Genomic DNA, 18,084 nt, shown 5'->3' on the forward strand with positions numbered 1-18,084 from the left:
ACATACAATATCATGAGTGAAAGAACATTTACAGAAACTATGCATAAAATTTAAAAACATTTTATTTCAATGTCACAGCAAACCATGCTGATATAAAGTCACATTTATACGTAGAGCAATGTGGAAAAACTAGCCTCAGAGTTTGCATTGAATGTTGCCAAACTATTGCACACTGTTGTTATGAAATGCAATCACAAGCTTAGAGCTTTTGTCAGCCATCAATCACGCTTCATTCTACTTTATTCACAGCATTATCGGTGTTATTGAATATCAAAAACACCAATTATATATTAAAATGAGTAATTTTTTTTGCGTAGAAGTTATATGTGATTATACCATCTTTGAAGAGTTTCTTATACTATATGTTTTGTTTGTAAGAAAAATGAGGCAATCCAGGTGATGGCTGGTACAGTCAGCAACAAATCCTACACATAGGAGTTTTACATATGACCATAACTGCTTATGCAATAAGAAAATTAAATAATATCTTCTCAATTTACAACTCTTTTCACAAAAAATTTACATTTCAGAACCTGTGATGCAAATGTTAGAAAAAGATGGATTCATTTTAAAGGCGCAGGAGGTGAAATTAGCTTTAAAACTGTCATTCAGAGCAGGGTGGTATTGCCTGAGCATCTGCCTGTTAATAATGGTGTAAATTATTGTTTCCTGTTACAGCATTTGTGAGAATACAGTTGTCAAGTCTTCCCCATGGCGGAGCTTGGAGGTCCGGCAAGGTGCAGAGAGCAGAGTTAAAGTTGTGTCTGTCTTCCTTGCTATGTCATCATCATGAATGCGTACCTGTGTCGTCACTACCTGTTTGTGAGGTCAGCTGCTGCAGGAGTTCTATGTGGAGCTTGACACGGCTGAGGAGTGGAGCGTTTTTCTCAGCTCGCAGCAGCTTGGAGTACACATTCTTATAGGTTTTCAACAGCTCCTCGTCCTTATTGCTGTAAATAACATAAACGCAGGTCAGTGAGCATTATGAAAGTATGAAAGAATATTAGATACACACATACCTTCCAATACCGTGAACGGTTTAGGTTCTGGCTCACCTTGGTTTCCGTTTCATCGTGGTCATCAGTTTGATCAGCTGCAGCAGCAGGAAGGAGAAACTCGGCTCAAACACGCCAATTAACTTCATCACTTCCTCGAGGTTCAGTCCTGAGGGGGGGGCACTGGCCACATCAGGAGACTCTGCTGATTCAGCAGGGTCTGGTTCACTCAACTACAGGACAAGAAGAGAAAAGAAAAGATGTTGCAGGTTACAGTGTGTGATCCGGAAAAGGGCTGACCAAAGCTTTGCAAAGATGAATAAGCATTAGAGAGCATTCCCATCTGTGACTCTGAGACTTACCTCCGTCTGCTCCTCCAGCAGCTCATTATGAATCAGCTGGAAAGCATAACGAGTTTCTGTCATGATCTCTATTGCTCCAGTCAGGCTCTTCAGCTTAGCCGCACTGCTGCTCTGACCTGTGGAAACACAATTTAAACATTATCGTGAGAGGCTGTGGATAGAAATTCTATTATTTACTCAAATCTTTCTCTTAGGGTAGGAGTCAAAAACCTTCACTATTAAAGAATTCGGGGGGGTCTCAAATTGGTCCATGCACTATTCTCTATTTTCTCATTTCGAGTCGAGACTAGTAGGCCACTATTGAGGTTGGGAAAAATATGGAGGACAGGGCACCAGGTTAGGACATAACTTGTGTGTGTGTGTGATGGTTAAACATTTTACAATGACAGAGTGTAACAATCACTTCAGACCTATAACAATGAGAGATGAAAATGTAGGAAAAAAATTATTCCCATTTTACCCTTGTTTTAGTGCAAAACCAAAACATTTGAAAAGAACTGTCACCATGATGAACGACTACTCACCTGCCATAGTAAACTCAGCAAAGGCCACCCTCTCCAGAAGGGTGCGTAGCAGCTCACAGGGTGCATCTTTGAGGCTGAGGAACAAACAGACAGCCTTGCTGTAATGGAGCTCCGCCAGGCTCCGATGCTGCTTCCTCAAGTGTTCATCCCCCACCTGTCACACAATTAAGAGCCAGAAACACAGACACGCTTCAGTGTGTATTATGCTGCTAGAAGTATGAAATACATCCCATCACCATTTCTAGTTAGTGTGTAGTTATTTTTTATTACAGAAACACATTTTTCTTCGGGCCTCAACAAGTCTAAGTCAAAAGGGTGAGTTCAGACACATGTATCATTAGTACAAAAACATATATATTCACTGATATTTATAAAAATATAATTGTGTAATGTTACATGGTTTCCCACCTGGTTGCGGAAGCAGCTGTGGTACATGGAGGCCAGGCGGTGGTGGATGGTGGCAGCTCTGTACTGGTAGAGCGGCTGACGAGCCGACTCAGTCTGCAGGTCACAGTACTTCAGGGACTTCATCATCGCCTCGGTCACCTCCCGCTCGATCTGGGATAACACACACACAGGAATGGATGATTTAAAGTTTGATCACAAGTGGAGCTGTTAATGATGCAAAACAACTAATAACTTCCATATATCGTGGATTTTGTGAAAAAAATATGCATATCATCAATTTAAATTTGTAAAAGGTAAGACCTCGAGGATATAAAGGTTTAACTTAATTTAAAATATTTGTTCAGTATTATGTGTTCAAACCCACCTGCTCCTGGGCCTTCCTGGACAGCGGGGCGTAGTCCTGCAGAAGTGTAGCCAGGGTGAAATAGGTAGTGGACAGCTCCCAGTTTACACTGTCCCACACTGCTGAGTGGCTCTCTCGGCTTGCCAGCGACTTTATAGCCCGCAAGTAGTAGTCTATGGCCTGGGGTAAGAATTTAATGAAACAAATGTAAGCCAGGGAAGGGTGATGTAGCAAGATGGATACATAAGAGATCATTAGGATTGCAAAAGAGTAAATACTTTTCCATTGCTTTAGTGTGAATGCTCAATGCACAATTTAAAACATCAAGAGTTTGAGATGGCACCTTGTTGTAGTAGAGGGCCTCTTCAGGGGAGAACTCCCCTCTGCTCTGGTCGGCAGAGATGGCACAGTGGGCCTGAGCACAGATTCTCATGAGCCTGCCAGTGTTACACAGCAGCAAGGCTGTGTTGGTCCTGTCCCCAATGGCTTCAAAGTCCTTCATGCCTTTTTCAAAGAAGGCAAAACTCTTTTTCCACATCTCCTGCTCTGCTACGGACACCGACCTCTTCACTAAAAGGGGAGCAGGAGAAGGCCAGTTAGATACAGCAACATGGACAAAAAGGTAGGTAAAAACCGTTATGTAAGCACAATGGAGAAACACATTTGTATTACTTGCATACTCCCTATTTCTGCTGACCCTGCGGATGGTGGAAGTGATTTTGTTTCTTTCTTTCTTCCAGTGCAAAGCATCTAAATTTCAAAATCACTCATCCAAGTTTGGAAATACTGAGCAAATTACATAAATAAATACAGGAAGCTCTATCTATAAAATAAAACAAATAACTTATAATGTTATTGTACTGTTTTCTGTACACTTTTGGTGTTCGTGGCTATTGTCTATTAATCCAACACACCTTTCTCCGTCTGCATGGCTGCAGCCTGATTCATGTGGTAGACTCCCATCTCATTGCGGATGTTTCCCAGCCTTTTTAGCACCTGAGCCAGCTGATCCGAGGCGTGATCTTTCAAAGCCTCAGAGACGAGCAGTTCATACGCCGCCTCGTAGCACTTACTGCTAACAAACAGCTGATACTCTGGGTCCATGGCCAGGTCTGTTGCCATGTTGAAAGCTAGCGGGTAGAGAGCAAAATGATTGACAAATGGAATGATCCGTAATTTAACAGAACAACTTGAAAAGGCAAGAAATGATAGGACACCTTTTGGGTACAGCAAGCACCGATTTAAATGTGAATGATGTTTTAGGACCAAAACAGATAAGAAGACACTGTACACCAGTTATGGACGCCCCTAATTTCAATACATCAAGCAAGAAAGCCAGCCATTGTGTGCTTAAAGATTTGTATGATTGTCTCTCCTTAGTGACTGACCCTGGCAACTGCTCTCTCTGTGCAAGCTGTGCAGAATCTCCTGGTCCTCTTTAGTCTGGTAGCTGTATTCCTCCAGGTATGCGGCTCTGTTTTTGGCATTCTGGGCCAACATCAGCTGGATGTCCCCACACAGAGACAGGCACTGGCTGTGAAACTGCAGCACCTGTGGGTGCAGTGTACCGCTCACTGAGCAATAAGCATCTAGAGGAAACAATGGAAGAATACGAAATGGGAAAAGAGAAATAAATGTGTTGTACAGCAATGTAATTTTAGTTGCGGCATATTATTATATTATTATTATTATCGTTATATATTAAATAAATATTTAAGTGCCCAGAGTTTGAAACTGTTTCGGACTCAATCAGATGTAAGGACCTGATCTGTTTAAAAAAAACTTTAAAGTAGTTTGCTCCATTAAATTAAATTACATAAATACGACTATCATAGTTTAGGCTGGCGGAAATTACAAAGCTTCACATTTTAAAAAACAATAAAGCTAAATCAATGTTTCTCGTATATTACATAGTTAAATAACCTTACCGTAACACTGCAGAGATAGCTTAATGTAGCGTAAAGCTCGCCCGTACTTCAGCAAGTTAGTGGCTGCATCAGACAGGACGTAGTAGGCCTTTGATGCTTTGAGGAAGAGCTGCAGTTTCATACGGTGCTGCCACGAGCCGGGGAGCATCCCCGAGCGCGTTGGGTGCTTCTGATCTGCTTGCAACGGCCCCGCTGGTGACACACAGACGAGACATAAGCAAGGTTGAGTGATGAGGACGAGTGTCCTGGGCATTTAGCAACAATTTGAAAGCACTTGCAAGTAAATAGATCTGACTCACAGTGTATGCCGTAATGCTTACCTATTTCCTGTTTTATTATGTGATATTATATCAATTATCCTTTGAAATAAGTAGACTGACCTCTTTCAAGAAGAAGAGAGATGCCTGTCTCAGCAGCGCAGGCTCCGATTGCACTTCTGTCCTCGTATTTGAGAGGAATGGGTGTATTAGGGTCTGCAGCCGGGAGATCACTCTCCTTCTTGATGGTGCCATCAACCGCCTTCAGCCCCTATGTAGTGTCCATTGCAGCATTTTTTAATACAGTAGATGACACATTTCTTGAGACAAATCACATTCTTAGCATTGCATGTACAATAACAATAAACATCAGTCAGAGACTTGCCTTTAGTACATAGCTCAGGACGTGTCTGCATTTCTCCTCCTTGTCTTGTGAAACAGGGAAAGCACAACTTGGCTGCGTAAAAAAGGGAACATTATTCTCTGGTGTTAACATACAACATATTTATCTGTGTATTCCACACTGTCCCCTTAGGTCTGCATAGAGGAAAAACATTTAGAGAAGCACTCACTCTGATCTGGTGAGTGGATTTGTATTTCTCCGGGACAGACAGCTCCCCTACAGAGCGGATCACAGCCACAGCTTTACTATCATCCTGTGAGCTGTAGGAGCTGTTCTCATCGCTGTCCTCTGTCAGCTCCGCCTCCTCCTCCTCCTCTTCCTCTCTGTCTTCGTCGCTGTAGCTGTCCTCTGAACCACCGGCCCGAAGGGACTCCTCTCCATCTTCTTGGGGAGGCTCATCGAGCTGGAACAGCTCTGACAGAATGTAGTGGGCCGAGGCGATGATCTGAACAGACAGGAGATGGAGATCGGGACTGGAGTCAAGTTCAATCAAATCAAAACGGTGACATTCTCAGATTTAGACAAGTGGTTTCAATTTTTACTTCCCTTCTGTCAAACTATGGATTGAAAAAAAACTATTCTGTAACTTTTTTTAAATCCATGCTTACCTGGGGATGCCTCTCCTGATCCAGTAGTTTGACGCAGTTTAAGAGCAGAGTTCTGATTGTGCCATAATGCTTTCTGTTTTGCCTCGCCTTCAGCATCAAGTTGCTGGCAACTCTGAACCACAAAACAGAACTCATTACAGTTTTGCACACTTTATATAAACAAGTACTAGTGGAAAATAGCTGTTTAACAACCTAAATATCTAGTTTGTATATAGTAGTAGTCCTTTAGGCTTCCTAATTTGTTAACAGTTTAGGGTATCTGACTAAACCTGGAGTCCAATTATACATTTATAGGTTTGCCCATCTTAACCAAATATTTTAAGCTCATTAAAAAGATAATATATACTATATACTCAGCCCTGAATTCCAGGAAACAGCAGGAACCCTGAAGCCCAAAGACAATCTTGTCCCAAGTCTTTCCCAGATACTCACTTGTATAGTAAAACAGCCACAGGAAGAGTGAAGGGATTCTGGCATTTTTCCTCTTCAGCCTCCTCACACAGAGTAGTAAGATCATAAAGCTTCACAATGTCACTCCCACTAGCTGTGGATTCAAGAAATAACATTAGAACACATCAAACTAGAAAAACTGCATAGCGTACAGTACAATAGACACATTACTTATTACAAGGACAAGGAAATTCCCATTCACTTATTTCCCACCTTTGAAAAGCCAGTAGGTGTGACCCTCTTTGGTGCAGTTGGACTTGAGAAAGGAGAGGATGTTTTGGGCGATGTCTTTCACCACCCTGGTAGAGAAAGTCGAGTTCTCCAGATGAGGGATGTCTTCTGTTTTTATCATCTCGTATTTCTGCAGGTAAAAATATAAAAGCAAAAGCAATGATGAAATGTATTGCCACAGATCATAATATTACCTTTTGCAATACTACAGCCAGCAGTAATTTACCTGAACAATGCCATTGACATGGAAGCACATGACAAGCTCGGGGACATTACACATCAGATTGTCGAGCCAGTAGTCAATGCCTGTCAGAATGTTGATTGGTTTATTGTTGTCCCTGAAAAACACAGGAAGAAAGTTAGACGCTACATTACGTAAATATAATGTAGTGGAACCAATGTATGTCATTGAAGGAAACAGTTTAAACTCCAACCTGAGTCTCAGACTGACGGCAGGATAGCGACCACCTCCAAAAATAGGCATGTTGGACCCAACCAACATGTGGATATCCTCAAATGTCCACATGATGTTTCGCACAAAGTCGTTCCTTAAACCCTGTCAAACAAGTGACATCAAAGTGTTTATAACAGTGTATACAAGTGTACATTAGATATAAGTTACCAACTTTGGTAGGAAAACCTTAAGGAAGGTTGTATTACCTGACTGTTCTCCCCTTCGTTGAAGAGCATAGGGAGGTTTTGCTCTTTGGGTATGGACGTCACCTGGCCCAGAGCAAACATGCTGTCTACAGAAACACTTTCCTGCACATTTAATAGTAGCAATACTGTCAGCAGCGCAAACCAGAACTCTCAACGCATAAGTTTCACACAATCTAATCTAAAAACACTGGTTACTGGTTATTTTCCAATACATTTCAGGCATTAAATACAGAAAGATGACACACAGGATTGATTCCTAATGAACAAGAAATTTAGATATAATTTCACACTCATCTCTTAATTCCATCACAGGTCTGGCTGCCCCAATCAGAGACTACTAAATACACTGTACCTGCTTGGGAGGATCTGATTCTTCGGCATCAGACGATGTGCTGGTGAAGGTGGTGGGCCATGAAGAACTGAACTCCTCTGCCCCGTTCTCCTCCTCCCCTTCATTCAGGTCGTTTTGTACAGGCTCTGCAGCCCCGTCACCATTTATACTGGAGGAAACACAAGAAGTTATTATGGGACAAGACTGGAAAAGATAACCTAAGTTCCACTGTGAACCAAACTCAAAGTACTCACCTGTAATAGAGGAACTTTGACAGGATGGCTTTCTGATACCAGTGCTCTTTACTCTTCTTTTTCCTCTGCCATTTCTGATCTACTAGCCGCTGGTAAAACTCTTTTAGCCACGTCCAATCTCCCGTCTACAACACACACATAGCAGGGAGAATACAATCACTTAAACCACATTCTTAAAAGTTACTGTCGTGAAAAAACAGTGGCAATGGCAGACAAATTTGGAATAAAAGTAGAATTAAAGTATGGAATATGCCATTCTGTACCTGAGAGGATCTCATGAAGAGCTCTTGAATGTCCAGCTCATCCAAAAGCAATGTCCTCCCCACGCGGTGAACAGCCATACTCACGTGGGACTTGCTGTAGGGAATTTTCAGAAGCTTCTTGATGTTCTGAATGTGACAGAAAAAAAAAGTGTCTGTGCATGTCCCGGAGACAAAGAAAGAAATGTTAGCTTCGCAACAACTCCACAAACCTCTGAGTCAGATACCACGTCGACATCATCCCCGATGCAGTCAATAAAGTCGTAAGCCATCCCAAAACTATAAAAGAAGAAAAAAAACTTTATTACCACTGAGTGTTTGCAGTGGCCATGAAAATGCTTTTGCAGATGAATGTATGATTTATGCACTTATAACCCTGATTATTAGCATTTTCAGCTATGCAGCAAGAAATTATCCAGTGCTTCTGCTTACTGGTGTCTTAGATGTATTATATATAAAATTCTAGATGTAGTTTTGTAACATCAATGAAAAATACAAATACACCTCAGAGTACTAATCAGTGTTCATCAGTGCATTCAGACCAACAACAGAGGCCATCTGCCCAGCAGGTTTCCACAAATTAAGCAGAGCATTCAGCGTGAGCCTCTAAAACCAACCCTGCCTTTTATCTTCACTCAGCAAAACATAAGATCTCAAACTGTCATCACAAATTAATATCACATCTTAAAATACCAACTAAACCAGAAGTGTTTCTAATATTTAGTTTGCCCCAATTGACATAAATTGGTCGGCCAACATATCAAAACATTATATCTTTCAGTATAATACAATACAGTTCAACAGCAACACAAACTACAGACTCCAAACTGACCATACGGTTTGAATCAATACTCCTATTTAAAACAGTTTCAACAAAAACTGAACATTACAGACTTCATATTTACTGCAGGGCTACAGTGTACTCGATTTAAAACTAAACTTCTCTACAGAGACCAACACAGTTACACACTTGAGCAACAAACATGAGCTCTAGTATTAGGATCTCTCATGATTTTGTACCTGGAAAAAGGCTTGCTCTTGCTGCTGGACCCTAATATAGTGGTGCCAGCGCTGCCCAGCTGGGGGTTTTCTCTAAGCCAGTTGGCAGGAGGCAGCTTCAGGTCCGTCTTCTCCTGCAGCAGGGCATAGCTGGTGGGAGGAGGGGCGGCAGAGTACTTGACCACAGCACGGCTCTTGATTTCACTGTTGCCTGAGCATACTGCAGAGTCCTTCAACGTAACAGAACAAAACATCATAGTGTAAGTGAGTTACTGGGACCGGGAATCACTGATTGAGGTTGGAGTGGAGTCTACATGGACATTTAGCTAGTCTGAATAAACCTGAGAGTGTCTGGTGGATCTGTGAATCAATACACTGAAACTGGTGAATAGGAAGATTTCACATTGTAAATAACCATGCACACAGCAACAGTCAGTGTACCAGTTCCTCCATGTTTTCAGTCTAGCTACTTACATGTTTGCTGTTCTCTCCTGTGCAGGTAGGGCCACTGATGTCTTCCTTTGCATTGTCCAGGGGGATCCCAGGCTCTCTGTCCGCAGCTGACGCGCTCATACTCGACTCAGGACACTCACTTCGACCCGGCGAACATTGGCTCCTTCTTAACAACCAGACAACCTATCCATGGCTTGGACAACTCGTGGGAAATGTATGCATTACCCAGTTAAACGAGCGAGACGCGTCTATTATGTCAATAAAGTTACTGTTGTGTCCAGTTTGCTAGCTGAACAGGCTAGCTCCTCGAAAGAGACCCGGAGAGATGTAAATAAAAAAAAGTGTCGCTACACAACAAGGTTGTTAAATTGACCCTAAACGACGCTCACATGTGAGGCTGTTAATTTGAGTAGTTTTTAGCCCTTACTTAAGAAGTTAAATACGCCTGCAGCTTCTCCTCTTCCTATCATCAGCCCGACTGTTGTTGTTAGCCTACACGTTGGTGCGAGCAGTAAGCGAACAACAGCTTCCGGTTTCACCAAAACTCATCTTATTTTCTTATTTCGACACTCATCATTTATTATCATTTTAGAGACGACGACTTTTAACAGATTATAACGTAGAATATTGGCTTACGCCTCTTAAAAAATATTTTAGTATTGATAAAATATGTGAACCGGAAGTACTTTCAGAGCTGATTGTCTTTCTAGAATAGTTGCGCACTTTCTAGTTTGTTCTGGATGTATTTTATTATGAAATTCACTCACATGTTGCCTTGTTACAAAGTGTGTCGACACGTCATCTGTTTAGTTCAATATGTTAGGTATGCATATGTTGTACAGTAAAAAAAAACAAAAACATTGGTACAGAATAGTAAGTGTATAAATTAATTTAAATTGCATTTTTAATTAGAAGAACAGAAGTATTAGCAGCAAAGTACCAAAAGTACAAAGTGATAGGTGGCAGAATGTCCCCTGTCAGAGCATTATATTATATAATATAATATATATATATTATATTCAGTGGGTGGAAATATTCTTTTATTTACAAGTAGGCAGAATTTAAAAATCTTATTTTACAAGTTAGATATTTTGCATTTATAGCTTAAAAACAGGGTATATTGGGCAATCTGAGCAGCACAAACTCAAAGAGAAAATATTATAATATTTGTTTGTTTTTTATTGTTTATAATTGTATGTATGCATACAATAAAACATCAAGATTGTATAACATCTTGATCTACAAAGTACCCCTCCTACAGCTTTCAAATTAATCTGGTAAAGTAAAACTACAACACAAAGTATAAACTAATTATAAAGCATATAATGGACATGCTCATTGTATTTTGCATTGTGTTGTTTTGTGTTGTATCAGGCCTATGTTATATAGACAGGGAGCGGATCAGCTGACTGACTGCAGGGAGGAGGAGCTGTGAAACTTTGCTGCAGGCAGTTAGTTTCTGTGCTGATGGAGGTTACGTTTTAACAATTGAATTCGTCGTCGAGCACGTTAAAACCGAGTGGGAACAGGAAACGGATCCAACCCGCTGCAGGACATTTAGTGTACCGACTAATCTTTGTTTATTGTTTATTACAATGGGGAGCTGGAAGAATCACGTGCGCGCTCGACTGCAACACAGGGACCAAACTGAGAAACTGCCCTATGTCGGGGTCTTCACTAGCTGTAAGGACAATGTTTCTGTCTCAGCCTTTGCAATGCTGATGTCCTCGCTGTCTTAGCCTAAAGATATGTGTCTGCTTTCTTTCAGTGTCTCAGCTGGAGGAACGGTTTGAAATTCGCAAACAAATATTGGATGATGTTCAGTCAAAGAGGTTAGAAATGAAGTATTTTGTCCTTTTTTGCTGATCCTGATAAAAAACTTTTTTTTTTTTTTTTTAAAAATGTACATTGTTTTTTTTAATTTTCAGTGGAGATGAAGTCGGGAAAAACACCAAACTCCTTCAACTCCAACTGAGAGAGAGTGAACACCTGGCTGAAAAGGTGGGTTTAATGAGTAATTCAACACCACCAGCATCAGCCTCCAACTATATTCAAGAGGTTTCAGCTCTCATATGACTATACAAGCAGCAGCAGTTTGCACAAATATGTTATGTAAAAGCTCAGACATCCACCTAATAAAATACATTAATAGATAGCTTTAGATGTGTTTGACTTTGTGAAATCATCATTACTAGGTTACGGCCGGTAAAGATTGATTGGTGTGTGCATTCAGTGACATGTTTGTCACTTTTTGTCCCCCTCCAGCTGTCTCAGACCGTCTCTGACCTGACCACCGTCCTGTATCTGAAAGAGGCTGAACTGCAGTACTGGCAGTCACGGTAATCTCAAGTTTCCAGTACACGGTTGTCTATAGCCAGCAGAGTATAATACCTGCTCTCTCAAAACTAAGTATAATAAACTAGTGCTAGGCCTATTAGTTGTTGGCTTACATTTAGACACTTTATAAAAAGGATTAGGGATTTGTCATTTAGAAGCTCTTCTCATTTTTGTACCATTTTCCTATGTTTTCCGTTAATGTACTGTGTTTAGATAATAGGGGGATTTTCAGTATATTTTCTGGTCTAGCAAAATTATTTTTAAATAAAACCTTCGCATAATCACTATGTCACAAAGTAAATGAAGGAATATATAAAATGGTTACTTGTGGTAATATGGTACTGATCGAAGGTACACTAAATCACCATTTCGTCACTTGGATGTTTCAGTGTGTCCCACTTCCGTCAAGAGGCACTTACTCTGGCTAAAGGGAGTAACACCCTGAAGGCGACCCTTTCAGAATTCGAGTTTACCATAGAGTGTCAATCCAAAGAGCTGGCAGCCGTGCGTGCGGAGCAGAAAGAACTTAAGGAAGCGTTGGGACAGGCTTGGAGAGAGAAAGAGGAACTCTTGCAACGATGGATGGAGGAGAAGAGGGAGGAGGCGGACAGGTTGAATAAGTACAACGACACGCAGGAAAGGTAAGAGAAGTGAATGCGTGATCTCTGTGTGACTTACAAAGCTTAAAAATATGAATGTCAACATAACTGCAGGTTTGGAGATTATAAATTGATTACTGCTTTTCTCCAGGTGGCAACGTTTGGCCAAACAGCTGAAGAAGCAACTTCATAGGGAAGTGGGAAAAGAGCAAGTTCCCATAGTGACGAGTTCTTGGAGTGGCCCACCAGAAATGTCTCCATCGGTCATTCAGAGTAAGAATCCACATTCTTCACAATGCAGTAGGTAGAAACAAATGTCTCTTAATTTACTGAATTGCAGTGCCGCACACAGAGGGACCTAGAGCCTTTATTAAGAGCATCCTCTTAATTAAGAAGGTCTAGTTGATGAGGTGAAGAAAAAAAAGGGGATTTTGAATGGTGAATTGTTAATGTGATCAAGAAAGCGCTGATGGCACTGATGAAGGCCTATTTATCCAAAGTAACTCAGCAGAAATCAGCTCAAAGCTCACAAAAACATCCAAGTACCTTTCCTTTATCATGAGGTTATATTGCTACTCAATTTGGACGACTATAAGACCATGTACATGAGGAGGAAGCCATTTTAATGCATATTAGGTGCTTCAACGTGATTATCAGGGGGTACGTTCTAGAATAAAAAGCTTAGACATGTTTAGTATTTTACAGGCTGATTCCAATTTTATATACACAGTACTTTACTTTGAGGAATGTGAACATGTTTGGACTCCTTTTCTTTCAATTTAACAAAATACAGTGTTTAATAAACAGAAAATATACTCCATAGTTAGAGAAGTTTGCACATTTAAATCAGGAACTATCTGATCGAAGAATAAGTAAATGAGCCTAAGAGTCTGACCAAGCAAACAATACTAATGTTTTTTTTTTTAAAGTATCAATGTTTGATACTAGCTCTATAAAGGGCAGAATTTTATCCCTGGCAGTCTGGATAAGGGGGCGGAATAAAATTGGACAGATGACCTCAGTATTTCTAAAACCCCTGGCTGCTGCCCTTGTTAGGACCCTCAAATGAATATTGTATGGAAGGAATGGATGGTACCCTCTTAGCCGGGTGTTGAATGTAACCTAAAATGTGTAATTCAACATTCTTACTCTTACTCTGCTGATCTTGTCCTCAGGGATTAATAATACAACAGAGATGCACCAGGGGCACACAGACCACAACCATGTTTCAGCTGTTGAAGAAGTCTAATATTCCCAAGAGATCCTCAGCACAAGCATTTACCTCTCTGTCAATTTCTCCTGTGCTTGTAGTTGGAAGAATTGATTGCACATATGTGACGCCAGGATTGTGGAACAACCCTTTGCAACTAGAAGTGTTATGATGAGATGGTTTCTTATCTGTATCTGTACCTGCATGTAAATGTACCTAAAAGTTGATTTAAAGATCAGTTTCATTTAGAGTTTGTTAGTGTAACTAAACTCAACCCTAGTAATTTCAATTACACTCCAGCTCCACATCTGGAGGTACAAATTTACATTCCTCGCTAAATAATTTTTACAATCCCTCCAGTTGTACCATTTGAGGTGAAAAAACCTCTGTTCATGTAGTGTGTGTCATTTAAATTGCAGGAGCTGGTGTTGTTGTACTGTCAGGGCTTGGTATTAGTGAGTATGTGCCTATTTCAGCTTTTAACTTTATCTTTATTTGAAAAGAAAATTATGTGTTTTACTATCTAGGTCAAAAAGTTTATTTGAAAATAATTTCATAACCTGGGACCTTTTTTTTAAGGCTTACTTTGTAGCACAATTTGAAATTACTTTTGAAAAATTAACCTTTCTTATTCAAATGGAAAGCCAAACTCATCCCAGATTAATATGTTATTTTAAAGAAATGTGAATTGTTGTTTTTCTATATGTAAAAAAATAAAGTCTGCTATAATTTACTTTCTCACTTTGTCATCCATCAGAGTCTCTCCTGATTTGAAAACAATGGTGACTGCACAGTTAAATTGATTTCCCCATCAATTCTATGACATTGTGTCTGCAAATTTATCCTCAGCTGTTCAGTTGCAGAGTTCCTGCACTAATACTGTCTGAGTAGTTTCTCCGCATTAAAAAAAAAAGATAGGAAAATCCCACAATGTAAGTTTTATATACTTAATTGGCTTAAGAAAACATGCTTTCATGCTTTCTGTGATTTATTTTTTCTTATGTTTGATTCTTCCATTTCCTGTTAGAATTCTAGCTCCACGTCTCCATGGCAAATTGAGATCACATTTCAGGTTGTTTGTTTGCTGCAGGTTTCCATAGTCACCAGTGTTTGCATTAGTTGTTAAGTTGGACAGTGTGTGTGTTGTATTGGTGAAACCACTCAGTGGACTCTGAACTGATCTCAAACTGTATTAAAATGGTAAAAGGTGGAAAGCGATATTCTTCAATGAGCAATGATGGCAAATGGGTAAGGAAATCCTCATTTCATCACATAATCATATTATTACAAATCATAACATTCAGACCTGGTTGTCTAATTGTCTTTTCTTTCATTTCCCCCCTCAGTTTGCTCATCCAGTTTTACCAGAAAATGAAACAAGGAGTCGTGAGACTTGTACAAGCACTGGGATCATGCTGACTCAGGTTAAATCATCATTGCCTCAGGATTTAAACTTGGAGCGCTATCCTAAATGGAAAACTCAGCAGGTGTGTACGTATGTACAGTAGGTCATGTTTGCCGTACAATCATGGCCCAGGGCTCTGAATGATTTTATTGCACTTTCTATAAAAAGCATATCTGAATCTCATTGTATCCCATCCAACTGTATTCAGGTGTATTAGACTATACTCTCATCCCAGTTTGAGTTTCTTTATGACTTTCTTTACAGGAATCCAGAGAGTATCCATTCTCAGGCCATGACAACAAGCATTCCTTAAAAGACAACATCTCTGTATTCACTCAAGTGAGTATGAAAAGAAAAGAAAAAAAAGAAATCTTCAGATACATCACCACATTCCTCTTTAAAAAGTAACCATCTTTTTTTGTATCATGTTGGTATATTTCAGGGTGTGGGACGCAGGAAGTGTCTTGACGATCACCGACAGCACAACTCCCACTTCTGCCTGTGCCGTGATGAAGATGACAGCAGCTCTAGGGAGAACATCACGGTCTACCAGACTGACTTTATGGTGAAGCAGGCTGTTAATGGTCCAACCAGCACCAGACGGTTCCCCCGCAACCACCAGCAGAAGTCTGCAGAGGCAGCTTTGGCACAAGCAGCGGAGCAATTCATGTGGTTCGGACGACATGACTCTGACCTCAAAGACACCCTGCAGGCGCTGGCAGCTAACAACTACTCAGCACCTTCCAAGCACTGAGATACTACTGAGATACTTTACTAGATGGTATCATTGAGAAGGCATAGTATATAGAGGATATGATGAACCCTCTGGACGGTCCAGCTGTCAAATAAAGAAACTAATAATCATCAGATAGCCTTTTTCCTTGTTTTGAGCTGTATTCCAGAAAGGAAAAATAGGGAACTTTATAAACAAGGTTTTATTCCACAGCAACACTAATTGGACTGGAAAGTGGACCGTTAACAATCCACGTAAAGGATCAGTGTGTAGGATTTAGTGGCATCTAGCTGTGGAGTTGCAGATTGAAAACTGAAAACGGCTTGCATCTATATTTGATGACCTGGGAATGAGAACATGCTGTGAAGTGTGTTGTGGGAAATTACGGTGGCCACGAAACTCAGGAAAAATGCAAAAGGCTTGTTTGTCTGTTCAGGGCCACTCTAGAAACATGGCAGTTCAACATGGGGGACTCCAGGGAAGGCGACCCGCAGCATCTGTAGATAAAAATGTCTCATTCTAAGGTAACAAAAACACAATAACCCCTACATTCATTATACACTAATGGGAACATACCTATGAATATTATATTCCATTTCTGCCAATAGGTCCTCCTAAATGTTACACACTGGACCTTTTAAAGAGTACTCCACCAATATAGAATCACGCTTATATAAACACTACACAACATTGTCAGACTATTTCATGCAGTCTTCCTCTTTGGCAAAACCAGGCGAAAACATTACCCAAAATGCAACACAGCTACCGACAGCTTGTTCAGTGATTCGGCTGGGTTATGCCAGTAGCGACTCAAGTTTTTTTGTTTTGTTTTATTACCACTGTGCACCACCATCATGTTCCTTTGCCTTATTTTCATTTTGAAACTTCACTTCAGTGTAGGTAAGGAGGCATTTATGTTAAGTTTAACTAAGTAGTAGATGAAGCAAAATGAGGAAGCACACTTAGTATATAATGCATATACAAATGCATAATGGAGGCATCTAAACACAATCATGCATAGTCAGAGCCACTTTAGGAGCCCTGTGTAGATTAATGGTAGTTCACAGTTCTGCCAGCAGAGGGCAGCAGGTCTGCACGAGTTATCAGTTGGCCTGACGATCCACTGAGTTGTTCAACAGCCAAGTTGAGTGAGAAATGTAATAACCAAAACCCCTGTGTAATGTGCATGCTCTGGAGAAAATGTGGGGGGAAAATAATTCAGAAAAGAATCCAGCTATTTTTATTCAATGCATATCAACATGATGACATTACATTAGAGCATGTGAAATAAATTAAGCTTGATTTGAGTCATAATGCATGGGTTTGTTTCACCCCTGAGGATGAAGTGTGTGTGTGTGTGTGTGTGTGTGTGTGTGTGTGTGTGTGTGTGTGTGTGTGTGTGTGTGTGTGTGTGTGTGTGTGTGTGTGTGTGTGTGTGTGTGTGTGTGTGTGTGTGTGTGTGTGTGTGTGTGTGTGTGTGTGTGTGTGGGCGCGCGCACCGCCCATACAAGAGAGGAGAAAGGATGGCAGCGAAATAACAGAGAACACTGCTCTGACAAAAGCACTTAAGAGAACAGTATCCCCAACCACTCTCTCCAATAGGTGATGTTTTCTCTAGGGAATACATTCTGACCAGCTGCTTTCTTTCTTTAAGTACCCACCGGGGAGATGGGTTTTTCTCACAAGCTTTCTTTCAGCCGTATAGTAATTAGCTGTTCCACATGCAGTGTCGACCTTGTGGGAGTTTGTTTCACTTTTAAAAGGTGACATACATATCACAGTTTTTATATAGCAAGACCAGAGAGCTGTGAGACATCCATCTGGAATTGCCGCCCCTTTGTGATTTCACTTTGAGATTATCTCACACATTGTTGCCTGCAGGTGCACGACTGACACCAAGCTGCAGGGCGAGGGGTTGTAAAGACAATACCTTTGATAAAACAGAAAAAAAACAGGTGCACAGTTGGGGGGGGGGAGGTTATCAGCTCTATTTTAACCCTATCTTTGCCATTTCACTAAAACATGAGCCTGCTGTATATAGCTGCTAAACATTCTTGGTGGTGAGATCATACTTGAATTACTCTAAAACACTTTTTAAAGAGGTGCAGTCATGTTGAAATGTTGAGCGGGAAGTAAGTGTTTATTAATGAAAAACACCTGTGCTTGTGTTTGACAGTTAGTTCTGTCTGGTCTCCACTGGTTGTCTGCCACCTCTGTCTCTGTGGGTGCAGTTTGCAGACTATACTTTCCTCGTGGACTTGCCACAACTTGAACAACTCCTCCGCACGGAAGCCACCAACACTTCATAATCAAAAACTCTCATTAGCTCTGTTC

The 18,084-nt window shown here is 40.7% G+C and overlaps 3 protein-coding genes across 3 annotated transcripts; 2 read left to right on the top strand and 1 right to left on the bottom strand.

Moving 5' to 3' along the window:
• Positions 1-44: 44 nt before the first annotated feature.
• edrf1 (erythroid differentiation regulatory factor 1) lies at positions 45-10,123 on the bottom strand. The gene is made up of 25 exons (XM_051428782.1): positions 9,488-10,123; positions 9,035-9,243; positions 8,227-8,293; positions 8,018-8,143; positions 7,755-7,879; positions 7,522-7,669; positions 7,170-7,271; positions 6,944-7,065; positions 6,736-6,847; positions 6,492-6,639; positions 6,261-6,372; positions 5,829-5,940; positions 5,390-5,665; positions 5,203-5,274; positions 4,941-5,088; positions 4,561-4,752; positions 4,021-4,221; positions 3,547-3,762; positions 2,976-3,202; positions 2,654-2,812; positions 2,290-2,439; positions 1,882-2,035; positions 1,358-1,473; positions 1,056-1,228; positions 45-950 (listed from the first exon to the last, which is right to left on the bottom strand). The coding sequence occupies exons 1-25, from the start codon at positions 9,584-9,586 to the stop codon at positions 788-790; spliced, it is 3,729 nt and encodes a 1,242-aa protein (XP_051284742.1). The 5' UTR covers positions 9,587-10,123; the 3' UTR covers positions 45-787.
• A 753-nt stretch (positions 10,124-10,876) lies between these two features.
• Positions 10,877-14,345, top strand: si:ch1073-143l10.2 (uncharacterized protein LOC565165 homolog). The gene is made up of 7 exons (XM_051378623.1): positions 10,877-11,149; positions 11,235-11,298; positions 11,395-11,467; positions 11,732-11,805; positions 12,193-12,444; positions 12,554-12,675; positions 13,578-14,345. The coding sequence occupies exons 1-7, from the start codon at positions 11,062-11,064 to the stop codon at positions 13,649-13,651; spliced, it is 747 nt and encodes a 248-aa protein (XP_051234583.1). The 5' UTR covers positions 10,877-11,061; the 3' UTR covers positions 13,652-14,345.
• Positions 14,346-14,715: 370 nt separating this feature from the next.
• On the top strand, positions 14,716-17,057 carry tex36 (testis expressed 36). The gene is made up of 4 exons (XM_051378553.1): positions 14,716-14,860; positions 14,959-15,099; positions 15,282-15,356; positions 15,460-17,057. The coding sequence occupies exons 1-4, from the start codon at positions 14,810-14,812 to the stop codon at positions 15,769-15,771; spliced, it is 579 nt and encodes a 192-aa protein (XP_051234513.1). The 5' UTR covers positions 14,716-14,809; the 3' UTR covers positions 15,772-17,057.
• The last annotated feature ends 1,027 nt before the right edge of the window (positions 17,058-18,084 follow it).

This window comes from Dicentrarchus labrax, unplaced genomic scaffold (assembly GCF_905237075.1).
Source record: "Dicentrarchus labrax unplaced genomic scaffold, dlabrax2021, whole genome shotgun sequence".
NCBI classification, from domain to species: domain Eukaryota; kingdom Metazoa; phylum Chordata; class Actinopteri; family Moronidae; genus Dicentrarchus; species Dicentrarchus labrax.

What these genes read in the sequence shown, in the direction of transcription:
- tex36 (XM_051378553.1), top strand. Translation starts at nt 14,810, where the DNA reads ATGGTAAAAGGTGGAAAGCGATATTCTTCAATGAGCAATGATGGCAAA. An exon ending in TGAGCAATGATGGCAAATGG is followed by an intron (nt 14,861 to 14,958) that starts GTAAGGAAATCC and finishes TTCCCCCCTCAG; the next exon opens with TTTGCTCATCCAGTTTTACC. An exon ending in ACATCTCTGTATTCACTCAA is followed by an intron (nt 15,357 to 15,459) that starts GTGAGTATGAAA and finishes GGTATATTTCAG; the next exon opens with GGTGTGGGACGCAGGAAGTG.
- edrf1 (XM_051428782.1), bottom strand. Translation starts at nt 9,586, where the DNA reads ATGAGCGCGTCAGCTGCGGACAGAGAGCCTGGGATCCCCCTGGACAAT. An exon ending in ATGTCAATGGCATTGTTCAG is followed by an intron (nt 6,640 to 6,735) that starts GTAAATTACTGC and finishes TTTTACCTGCAG; the next exon opens with AAATACGAGATGATAAAAAC. An exon ending in AGGCCCTCTACTACAACAAG is followed by an intron (nt 2,813 to 2,975) that starts GTGCCATCTCAA and finishes TTCTTACCCCAG; the next exon opens with GCCATAGACTACTACTTGCG.
- si:ch1073-143l10.2 (XM_051378623.1), top strand. Translation starts at nt 11,062, where the DNA reads ATGGGGAGCTGGAAGAATCACGTGCGCGCTCGACTGCAACACAGGGAC. An exon ending in TGTCGGGGTCTTCACTAGCT is followed by an intron (nt 11,150 to 11,234) that starts GTAAGGACAATG and finishes GCTTTCTTTCAG; the next exon opens with TGTCTCAGCTGGAGGAACGG. An exon ending in GTCTCCATCGGTCATTCAGA is followed by an intron (nt 12,676 to 13,577) that starts GTAAGAATCCAC and finishes TCTTGTCCTCAG; the next exon opens with GGATTAATAATACAACAGAG.